Here is a 12,201-nt window from a genome sequence, read left to right as displayed (position 1 = left end):
GAATATGACTTTGAAATTAAATGTCAGATATGTGTTACAGAATTAAAGTTTTTGTTATTAAATCTAAACCTGTGCCATTCAATATGGTAGCCACTAGCCGCAAGTGGCTACTGAATATTTTAAATGTGATATTCCAATTGAGATCTGCTTTACGTGTAAGATACAAACAGGATTCTGAAAACTGCTATAAAAAATGAAAAATATCTCAATAATATTTTAATACTGATCACATGTTTAAATGATAACATATTTAGATACACTGGGTTAAATAAATTATTAAACTAAATTCACTTTCCATTTTTAAAATGTGGTTAATAGAAAATTTTAAGTTATATATGTGGCTCAATTATGTTTCTATTAGACAGCACTGGTCTAGACTTTTAGGAAAGTGTCCTCCTCCAAAATGCCCTAAACCAAGACCACAGTCACCTATAAGTATTCTCCTCTTTCCAACAGAGTTCAGTGGCATTAATGGCACACAGCTGTGTAGAAATACAAGCCAAGCAGTACTGCAATTCAAATATTAGTGAGAACATGGAGAAACCAGACCTCTCATACAGTGCTGTTGGACAAAGTTATCTGTCAATATCTAACAAAGTAAAAGTGTATGTAACTTCAACCTGACAATTCCATTTCTAGGTATATACTCCAGAAATCTATGAACACATGCACAAGGAGACATGTCCAAACTGTAGAATTATTTGTAAAGCAGAGAATACCAGCTATCCACCAAAGTTATGTGGTTTTTTTCTACATGGTATGAAGTTGTTTCTTAACTGCCAAGCCAGTGACTACATTTCCCAGTCTTGTTTGCTGGTAACTGTGGGCCCTAGGTGGTGTCACGTGACTGGAATTCTAGTCAATGGAAAGTGAACAAAATTATATATGCCACTTCCAAGGACTGGCCCCTAAAAACCTCCAATACCATTCTCCACTCTTATGTTTGCTGGATGTATTTTGATGCCTAGAGCAACCTTGGAAACCACAAATTGAAGACGACAGACTCTCTATTAGCCTGAGTCCCTTAATCACTCCATAGAACACAGCACCTTCTCCACTGAAGGTACTCTATGAGCAAGAAATAAACTAACATTATGTTAAGCTTTTGAGATTTCAGGATTTACCCACCAGAGCAGCTATTTTTAACCATTATAGTGCATAACATGCAAAAATTAGAAACAACTCAACTGTCCATCAATAGGAAATTGGATAAATAAAATACACTCATATAGAATGTTATATAGTAGCTAAAATGAAAAAACTATATCTATGTGTATCAATATGAATAAATCTTTTTTAAAAAGGTCAGTCTCAAGATAGCTACTTATGAAAACAAAAACAAAAAAAGCCCACCATATACTGACCATACAAATATGCGTGTAGTAAAAATATAAAAATATAGAGCAGAAGGATATATTCCCCAAACTCCCAGATTACCTCTGGAAAGAAAGAAAAGGGAATGGGTTCATAGAAGACAGTGACAACAAAGTCTTCAATTCCTTATGAAATTTTTTATTTCCTTAAAATAATCTTAAACAATTTGTTGAAACTGAATGGTGGGTATATGGATATTTTTATTATTTTCTGTTATTTTCTAAATGTTTAAATCATTTCGTAACACCAATAATCTTTCTCTTATATATAGCTGCTTAGAGAGCAAACTAGTAAAACCTTGTTAGAAGACACTTAAAAACTATGTACCAAAAGCCTTAAATATGTGAATATATTTAATGTAATCTATATACTATATATAAATACACTCTAAGAAAACCAAAGGTGTGCTCAAAGGATGACCATCAAAATATTCTTACAGCAACCAAAAATTGGTAACACCTAAAATGTTTAATAGAATTGTGATCAAATTACTGTGTATTCATTTAAAAATTACACAGAATATAAATAATGGGAGGTAGGGTGAGATGTGTGAAGATATAAATGAAAAAAGATTGGCCACAAATTGATCATTGCTGAGGTTGGGTGGTAAGGACACTATTTTTTATATACTGTAAATTTCCTATAATAAAAAGTTTTAAAAATATGAGAATCGCAAAATTTACTAAGTTTTTTAAAAAGCAGTTGAAAGTAGTAAGAATAATATCTTATTTTTAATCTCTTGGCTCATTCATTGGATCAGCAAATATTTACTGTGTGTTGTATATGTCCCTGTCATTACTGACCTAGGGATGTGATGGCAAACATGTAGCTTATAATCTAATGCAACTGTCTCCAAACACTTGCTCAAGCACTCTATCAAAAAAATTTGGAGGAACCATAAACAAGACGAAAAGACAACCCTCAGAATGAGAGAAAATATTTGCAAATGAAGCAACTGACAAAGGATTAATCTCTAAAATTTACAAGCAGCTCATGCAGCTCAATATCAAAAAAACAAACAACCCAATCCAAAAATGGGCAGAAGACCTAAATAGACTTCTCCAAAGAAGACATACAGATTGCTAACGGACACATGAAAGGATGCTCAACATCACTAATCATTAGAGAAATGCAAATCAAAACTACAGTGAGGTAACACCTCACACCAGTCAGAATGTCCATCATCAAAAAATCTAGAAACAATAAATGCTGGAGAGGGTGTGGAGAAAAGGGAACCCTCTTGCACTGTTGGTGAGAATGTAAATTGATACAGCCACTATGGAGAACAGTATGGAGGTTCCACAAAAAACTAAAAATAGAACAACCATACGACCCAGCAATCCCACTACTGGGCATATACCCTGAGAAAACGATAACTCAAAAAGAGTCATGGGGCTTCCCTGGTGGCACAGTGGTTGAGAGTCTGCCTGCCGATGCAGGGGACACGGGTTTGTGCCCCGGTCCGGAAAGATCCCACATGCCGCGGAGCGGCCGAGTCCGTGAACCATGGCCGTTGAGCCTGCACGTCCGGAGCCTATGCTCCGCAACGGGAGAGGCCACAACAGTGAGAGGCCCGTGTACCGCAAAAAATAAAAAAAAGTCATGTACCAGTGTTCACTGCAGCTCTGTTTACGATAGCCAGGACATGAAAACAACCTAAGTGTCATCGACAGATGAATGGATAAAGAAGATGTGGCACATATATACAATGGAATATTACTCAGCCATAAAAAGAAATGAAATTGAGTTATTTGTAGTGAGGTGGATGGACCTAGAGTCTGTCATACAGAGTAAAGTAAGTCAGAAAGAGAAAACAAATACTGTACGCTAACACATATATATGGAATCTAAAAAAAAAAAAAATGGTTCTAAAGAACCTAGGGGCAGGACAGGAATAAAGACACAGACGTAGAGAATGGATCTGAGGACACAGGGAGGGGGAAGGGTAAGCTGGGACGAAGTAAGAGAGTGGCACTGACATATATACACTACCAAATGTAAAACAGATAGCTAGTGGGAAGCAGCCGCATAGCACAGGGAGATCAGCTCGGTGCTTTGTGACCACCTAGAGGGGTGGGATAGGGAGGGTGGGAGGGAGATGCAAGAGGGAGGAGATATGGGGATATATGTATATGTATAGCTGATTCACTTTGTTATACAGCAGAAACTAATACAACAATGTAAAGCAATTAGACTCCAATAAAGATGTTAAAAAAAAAAAAAGAAAAAAAAATTTGGAGCATCATGAATACCCCCACCCCAAATGTAGATACACATCTCATGTGTGTATACATACAAATACAAATTCCACACATACACATCCATGCATACACACCACTCTCACCAGCAATATATTAGTATTTCTTTGAGTAAGCTGTATTCCACATAATCTACTTAATAGTTCCATTTTTGTGGATTTCTCATCAAATATAATCACCTTTAAAAAAATCTAATATAAGTAAAGATGGGAGAAATATAGGCTCTTAAGTTTTGTTCCTTTTTACATTTGCATTACAAATATTATGTTCAACCCATGATTTCTTTGCAGGAATCTTTTTTTTTCATTTTAAACAAGAAGTTTATTTAAACTTGACTTGAAGGGAAAACTACCTAGGATTCATTTCTTTTAGAGTAATTTATCCCTACTTAAAGACAGATTGTAACATGTAACATGTAACAGCTACATACAAAGAAGTTGTAAAATTGTCCTTTGTTTTACAATGATAAATGAAAAACATTAAAATTCTCCAATCGAACAAGGTATGCAAGAATTTTTATGTTGTTCTTTTTTTGTTAAACAGTGAGAGCAAAATAACTTACTGGAATATAAAGATAAGAGCTGATGAGCATGCCACTAATGGAGAAAAGGGGGTATCTTCACAGAACCAGTATTTTTCCCCATTCCATCTCCATCTGATGTCGATCAAAACATACCATTGGCCATTTACTTTAAAAAAAATGCAATATGCTTGTATACCGTTTACTTTATGTACAATAAAGGAATGGAGAAGGGGAAAATGAAAGAATAGAGAAACTATATAGCAGGAGTCAGGATGTGATGGAACCCAATTGCGGTTTTCTAATTGAGAATGTCTTCTTGGTCTGGAGGAACAATTCTGGAGTAAAGTAGCAGGTTCCCTTTTTAGTAGACACCTCCGGTCTGCTGCTGGAACACATCTATTGTATCTTCATCCTCCATTTTCAGCTGTGCAGGTGTGTCTGTTTCACTGATTGGCTGCCCATCAAATCGGAATCTGATCTGCCTCATTGACAAACCCTGTTGTTCACAATAGGCTCTCATTAGTTTACTAAGTGGTGTATGCCTCTTAATCTTAAACTGCACCACAGAACCATCCTGCCTCATCAAATTATTATGATCGTTGTTGTCAGTCTTGACTCCTTCCTTGGGCTTTTCGTCGGCCACGGCGAGCAACAGTCTCCTCAGGAATGCTTCACGAATTTGCGTGTCATCTTTGTGCAGGGCCATGCTAATCTTCTGTATCCTTCCAATTTCAGTATATGTGCTGTCAAAGCAAGCACTTTGCAGGAATCTTTAAAGTCAACTGTCTATTTCGTAAGGGCTAATTTTGTTAGAACCAGTAAATATAATCAATGAATCAATTTAATGAGAGCAGGTAAACAAATAATTCATAATGTTCTGAAAATTGGAGTAAGGGTGCCACTGTCAACTCTTCTAAGCTAAGAAACTTGCACTTCATCAGGATACCTCATTTACCACGTCTGACATGAAGTCAGTTGTCGTACAGAACAAGCTGCCTCAATCAATATATCAAATATTACTAGCACCTAACTTCATTATTTTTTTTTGGCCACACCGTGTGTCTTGCAGGATATCTTAGTTCCCCCACCAGGGACTCAACCGAGGCCACGGCAGTGAAAGTACTGAGTCCTAACCACTGGTCAGCCAGGGAATTCCCTTAAGTTCATATTTTGTATACAAGGAAAAAGACTTTAATATTTTATTCCTTCACTGAAATGGATTATTTTGGGTACACCTTATTTTGAAGACCATTAGTCAAGTAAAAGATATATAAATATTCGTGGACAAAAAAATAATAAACAAGTGCTACAAAAGGAGTAAGCACTGGGTATTCTGTAAGAGGATGTGGAAGAGACACCTAACTCATTTTGAGTGTGAGGTTGGTGAACAAAGGAAGTGACGTTAGATGGAGACCTAAAGAATGGGTAAGAGATTGGACTGGGTGAGGTGAGGGTGGGATAGCATGGTAGATCAAGAAGAAGGAATAGTATGTTATGTCCAAAGGTGCAGAGGTAAGAGCAAACACAACACATTCAAACTAATATATTAATAGTCTAAAACAGCTGAAGTATAGCTTCTAGAGGTGGGATGGACTGGGTGGATAGTGATTCAGGGATGAGGCTGATAAGATTATAAAGCTTTGTTTGGATTTTATCTGGAGGGCAATGGAGAAATAGGTGATGAAGGTGTACAGTAAATAATTGGCTTTGCCCAAAGAGAGGTCTGGCCTTTGTCCTCAGCTCCTGGGAGTAACCTCTAAATCCCTATTTCTAAAGTAATAGGATTGTCTTCGTTATTCGGGTGGGCCCCTTGGATCACATGGTATCAGCCTGAGGGGAGACTGGAAACTAAGTTCAACCATGTGAGCAATCAATCAGTAAGTCCCAATAAAAACTCTGGACACTGCAGCTCAGGTGAGCTTCTTGGGTTGGCAATACTCCATGAGAGAGAAACACATTGCTGAGGACAATGGAAGCTTCACATTTGAAACCCTTCTAGATAGCACCTCATGCATCCCGTCCTTTGGCTGGTTCTAATTTGTATCTTTTCCTTATAATGAACCATAATCCATTAATATAATAGCTTTCAGCGAGTTCTTTCTAGTGAATTATCAAATCTGGAGGTGTTTTTGAGAAACCCCAAACTTACAGTCAGTGTCAGAAGTGAGGGTGGTCTTGTGTGGACTCTTCCCTCTAACTTTGTATTTAGACCCTAACTCCTTGCAAACTTCTGCCTCAGGCAGACCTGGCTTTCTGGAGGACTGTGCCTTTGACCTCACAGTTTGGCTAACTCCACGGAAAGAGTAAAAATGTTTAAGCAGTGGGTGATAATTAGTCAATCTACATAATCTAGACTCTAGAGGAATCACTTTGGCTACACTGGGGAGAATATATTGGAGAAGAGTAAGACTGGGAAGAGATGACAATAACAGTGGGGATGGTGAAGGACATATTTATGAGATATTTATAAGGCAAAATTTGACTGAATGTGAGGGTGAGAGAAGGAGAAATCAGGGATGAACCGACCAAAAAGAGAATTAGGTTTTAGTTTTGTCTTCTGCAGGGGGGAGAGAGGGAGTTGGAGGATTAAATTCAGTTTTGGACAGTTTGAGAAGATACTTAGACATCTAGATAGAGCCATTCAATTAGCAGTCAAAGCAGGGACGGAGACAGTCAGGAGCCATTAGCATAACTACAATAACCAAAATCATGGGAGAGATTGATGTTGACTATAGACAAATAAGTCAACCGCACTTGAAAAGGCCAAGGACCAGGACTTCCCTGGTGGCGCAGTAGATGAGACTCCGCGCTCCCAATGCAGGGGGCCGGGGTTCCATCCTTGGTCAGGGAACTAGACCCCACATGCATGCCGCAACCAAGAGTTCACATGCCACAACTAAGGTGCCTGCATGCTGCAACTAAGGAGCCCACTTGCCACAAGTAAGGAGCTGGCAAGCTGCAACTAAGGAGCCCAAGTGCCACAACTAAGGAGCCCACCTGCTGCAACTAAGAGCCAGTGCAACCAAATACATAAATATTTTTTTTAAAAAAAAAGAAAGAAAGAAAAGACCAAGGACCAAATACCAATATAAAAGGGTTAGGCAGAGTATTAAAAGCTCACAGAGAAGTGGCAGCCCGAGAGGTAGAAGAAAAACCTGAAAAGTATGGCTTACACTGAATGGTTGGTATTTATTTTCTCCTTTTTGCTACTTCTTACTACCTTTTAATAAGAAAAAAAGGTACTCTAAATGAGTAGCATAACTTGCATCCATGTATTTTTCCATATATATACACAGACAAAGCTTAATGGTTTTCTAACCTATCTCAAAGTCATTAATGAGTCACATAACTCAATATAACTGAATTATTAGTATCTATAAACAATGATTTTCTTTTCCAAGCCATTTTTAAAGTGCCCACCCTCATTACTACTGTAAACCTTCTGTACGTACTTAACTTTGTCAGGCTGCTGGGACATCTGTCTCCCCCCTTGAGAAGTCCAACCCAGACTAAATGAATAACTGAGGAAAAAACTGCTCTAAAAACGTAATGACATATAGCTCTAATAAAGACTTCAGAGTATTTGTTTCTTCTGGGTTAAAACAAATAGATTTATCCCCAGTAAAATATAGAGAAACAGAATACAGTATTGACCCATGTAGCCTAGCCAAGGTTATTCATATCTCCTACAAGATCAGCTGTAAATTTTATTGGCAAATTATTTCAAAGCTATAAAATATCTCACCTCCACCTTTTCAAAGAGATTCATTAACCTCAGAAATCCTAATATTATATCATTAGAAAGTATTTATTTTAATCTCTTGGGGGGCATTTTAGTTTAAAGGAGTAAAGGAGATAATTTTTATACTAACAGCTAAAGGTTCCAAATCATTGGAATATTTTATTGACAAGTAATAGACTAATTCAGTGATACAGTTCTAAAGTATTGCCTGAATTTATTATTGATTCTTAAGGTTTAATTAGTTGAAACAAAATTGTTTAAATGGTCCTTTAAAAAAAGTATTTAGGGGGGCTCCCTGGTGTCGCAGTGGTTAAGAATCTGCCTGCCAGTGCAGGGGACACAGGTTCGAGCCCTGGTCTGGGAAGATCCCATATGCCACAGAGCAACGAAGGCCGTGTGCCACAATTACTGAGCCTGCGCTCTAGAGCCCGCGGGCCACAACTACTGAAGCCTGCGCACCTAGAGCCCGTGCGCCTAGAGCCCGTGCTCTACAACAAGAGAAGCCACCGCATGAGAAGCCCGCGCATCACAACGAAGAGTAGCCCCCGCTCACAGCAACTAGAGAAAGCCCAGGCAGAGCAACGAAGACCCAACGCAGCCAAAAATAAATAAATTAAATAAATTTTTTTAAAAAAAGTACTTACAGTCCACAGCAGACATCTTTCTCATCCAAGGGGATTTTTACCATTTTGAATTATTTTTCTTTCAAAATGTTACATGTTTATATCTAGCAGAGAAATATCTAAGTACATATTTCCTATTTTGAAGGCTAACGGCAAAATTCTATCCCAAACACTGAAAAACTTTTAAGTTGCTAATTATAACCATATTTTGTCCATTCAAACCTTGATCCTTTACTTATCTAAGTAACTGCTTATCTCAAGCTAATCCTAAACTTTGTGCTTACCAAAATGAAGAATGATAAATATATCTGTTCTTATTCTAAAAACTCTGAGAGAAGCAAAATAGTGAGAAAAACATTCACTATATTTTTAAAAGTAAAATTTCAGCCAGTGCATACATAAACAGTATTGAGAAGGTAAGCACCCTTTTTTTCTTCAGCGAACCTCAGTCTGTTTAGCAGTTTCATACTGTATATTTCTAAAATACTAACAGAAAAAAAACAAGCTAGAAACTTACGAAACTGTTATTATACGCAGTGTTATTTTCTTCTTACATTAGTCCCAACTGTGAAACTGGTGAATATATATTTCAGGTAACTTCATTTAAGAATTTTACCACTATTTGACAAGCATGACAGAGCTTTTAAAGAATATTAAGAATTCCCAAAATAAACAGAGTGGGTATTTGAGAAAATATTTTGGGAAAAAAAAATCTTCACCTTCTCCAAATTAGCAATTCCAACATATCCCTAATCAGAATTATTTCAAAGTATTTCCTAGGAAATTTGACAACCCAACATTTCAAATATGTCGGAGAGTTCTGAGGTTCAGAGATTATGGAAATGTTGGAATCATTTGTACATAATTTGTCATTTCTGAATCTGGATCCTCAGTTCTCTCATCTGTAAAATAAAGCGAACAGGAAAATGATCTATCTCTCCAATGTTCCAGTCTCGATTCTTGCGGCTAAGTGATATGATTTTCCTTTATAAATAATAAAATAAAAAATAAAAGCATTAAAAGTATGTGTTTTTAAACTGTGAGACTTTGGGGTTTGTTTGTTTGTTTTTAATCTGTTAAGGACCTTGAAGATACTTTACATAAACAAGCCAGCCATTTTATATCTGAATAAAAATAGGTTAATAGCTTCTGCACAAAACAGTATATATGATGAAATCTCTGATTTAAGGTGAAATAATGTTTTCCAACTTTAATTTTGCTAGTTTTACTTCAAATCTAAACTTCTGTTCTCAATTAGATGGCCATTTTATAATTTAAATACTTTTCTAGTTTATACATGTATTGAAAATCTTGCTTCCTTTCCATGTGGAAAAACACACATCTACTTACCATCATCTTTTATATAGATTTCATTTTTTAAAAAACTTTGGCACATGTTCAAAGTTGTTCTAAAGTAATGACTCTTTTTTAAAAAATGGACCTTCTCTAATATTTAAATGTGTGTTTCTTTAATTCTGCAACTGCACTTGTAAAGGCAAGAACTGTCAAAATAGAATTAGTCTGATGCTGAGATACACCCTTCCACTTTGGTAAACGTTTCCGTTTTATTTTAAGCAGGAAGTCTTAAGTGTCTTTATATAGTATTAAAAATGACATTTCATACGCCTTTTTCTATGATACTTTACAAACACTAGGAAGAAATACTCGAAGATGTTAATACTGTTTATATCTGGGTAGTGGTATTACATGCCATTTTATCTTTTACATTTCCCCAAAAGCATTATTACTTTGGTAACCAGATAGTATTTTAAAATTAAATTTTAAATAGAGTGTAAAGTGTGGGACATCAACACAGTCCACTTCTACAGCAGACATTTAAATACTTTTTCCCTACTGACAAGCCTCTGTTTTAACAGGAAGAGTGATTTGATCAGGTGTCTGTTAGGTTGGATAAAGACAAAACATTTACTTTCCAGGTCCTTCTCTTAATCTAAGTTTTTGAGAAGATCCAAGAAGTGAATTTAACTGCAATGAATCTTGCAGTAGTAAACTTTCTGAGGGGTACAGAGTAACACCTTTCATTACAACTATCAGCAGAATAGGGAAAGACTCCCCAGGTTTACCAGTGTTCTCGGAAACTTGTTCGTATTCTCCTTTGTCATTATTTCAGAACAATTCCATTTAGAAAGAAAAGCAATTGTAAACTTTCTATTTCAAGCCCATAAAAACTGGGATGAAACGAAAAGCCTTGACCTTTCTATTTTAGACTTTCATCTGTGTAGCTAAGCCACCTGCTTTCTCTCCCCTACCCCATCTACTTAATGGACTGAAAATACTGCACCTAATTGCAATTTTATCAAACCAGCCAGAGTTTTCCACTTTAACGAATTACAACTGTCTTTCACCTGAAGGCTCGCATTTAAAATTTTGCTCACTCGTCCCTCCCAATTCCTTCCCACCTCCCTCAACTGTGAGTTATCAAATGTCGTTAGACGAAGATACTAGGCTTCCATGTATTAAGCCATCTACACTTTCAACACCGAGAGCCCGACAGAAAATCTACTCCAGTCTCTCCTCCTGTGGATCTGGGGCTGGGATTATCATCTTTGTTGCGGTTACGCAGGAAGCACCTAGCAGCTCTGCCTAGAAAGGAGTCCCGTCTCTCCGCCGCCAAACAACACGGGACTCAGGCTGGGAACAGGCAGACCCGGGTGGGAAGAAACCTCCAGGAGGAAGAAGAGAGCTGGGAAGAGGGAGCTCTCAAGACTGGAAGGAAGGACCTTGCAAGGCACGAAGGGGAAAGGGTGTGTGAAGTGGAGCAAGAAGTGGGCGGCAGGGGAGAAGCGGGAAGCAGGGGACGGCGCCCGGCGGAAGGGCGCGGGGGGCGGCTCCCGGGCCGGGTAGGAGGCGCGGGGGCCGCGGCTGGCGTGGGCAGCTCGCAGACAACAGCCCAAGTCCGAGCAGCGGGGGCGCTTTCAACCGCGCCAGGCGCCAGCGTTGGGGGGGGGGGGGGGGGCATGAAGAGCGGAAAGAGCAGTTTGAGGGGCCGAGGGAGTCGCGTCGAGGCCGGCGAGGCGGGGACAGCGGGCCCACCCCCAACCAAGCCCCGCTACTTAACTATTTGTAGAGCTGCTGCAGGCACAGGTCCAGGCTCTCGCCCTCCACCTCCTCGCGGGTGATGCGCTCCGACAGCGGCCGCGGGAGCGGGGGCAGCGGCGGCAGCTGGGGCTGCGGCGGCGGTGGCACGGCCGACTGCCCCCGGGATGCCGCCGCCTCTTCCTCCTCACCCTCCGCCGCCACCACCTCCTCCTCGGGCTCGGGGTCTTGCTCCTGCTCTTGCTCCCCCTCCTCCGTCGCGGCTACAGTGGCCGCCTCCTCCCCGGGTTCCTCAACCGAAGCCTCGGGCGCCTCAGCCGCTACCAGTTCGGGCTCGGGCTCGGGCTCCGACTCGGGTTCGGGTTCCGGCTCGGGCTCGCCGCCGCCGCACGGTCCGCGAAACTCGCCCAAGAATAGCTCCAGGAAGCGCCGGTAAGTTTTCTCCTCGGGGCTGCAGCCGGCCATCGCTGCTCATGCCCCGGAGCCGACCGGGAAGTGGGTGGGGGAAGCCCAGGAAGGGGAGGGGGCTGCTCGCGAGCCTCGGGATCCTGCAAGGGCGGTTAACTGCCGCACCGGCACGAGCTATCAGCACTAGGTTCCTCGGAGAGGGCTCCCGCAGGCGTG

General features: G+C 39.8%; 1 protein-coding gene, 1 non-coding gene and 1 pseudogene across 3 annotated transcripts in view; all 3 read right to left on the bottom strand.

The window, feature by feature from the left end:
- PPM1E (protein phosphatase, Mg2+/Mn2+ dependent 1E) overlaps nucleotides 1-12,201 on the bottom strand; it is a 187,697-nt gene extending 175,496 nt beyond the window's left edge. For both annotated transcript variants that reach the window (XM_067714085.1, XM_067714086.1), the window contains exon 1: nucleotides 11,600-12,201. In XM_067714085.1, the coding sequence (XP_067570186.1) occupies nucleotides 11,600-12,042 (443 nt within the window). In that variant the 5' untranslated portion in view covers nucleotides 12,043-12,201. The remainder of the gene's footprint in view (nucleotides 1-11,599) is intronic.
- LOC137212968 (small ubiquitin-related modifier 2 pseudogene) lies at nucleotides 4,041-4,876 on the bottom strand (annotated as a pseudogene).
- LOC137213710 (U6 spliceosomal RNA) lies at nucleotides 4,811-4,914 on the bottom strand. The gene has a single exon (XR_010938333.1). It is a non-coding gene; the product is annotated as a U6 spliceosomal RNA (small nuclear RNA).

The sequence above is a fragment of the Pseudorca crassidens genome, chromosome 19, assembly GCF_039906515.1.
Source record: "Pseudorca crassidens isolate mPseCra1 chromosome 19, mPseCra1.hap1, whole genome shotgun sequence".
In the NCBI taxonomy this organism is placed as follows: domain Eukaryota; kingdom Metazoa; phylum Chordata; class Mammalia; order Artiodactyla; family Delphinidae; genus Pseudorca; species Pseudorca crassidens.
Note: the sequence above shows the minus strand (reverse complement) of the source record. Positions and strands in the feature narration are given on the sequence as shown.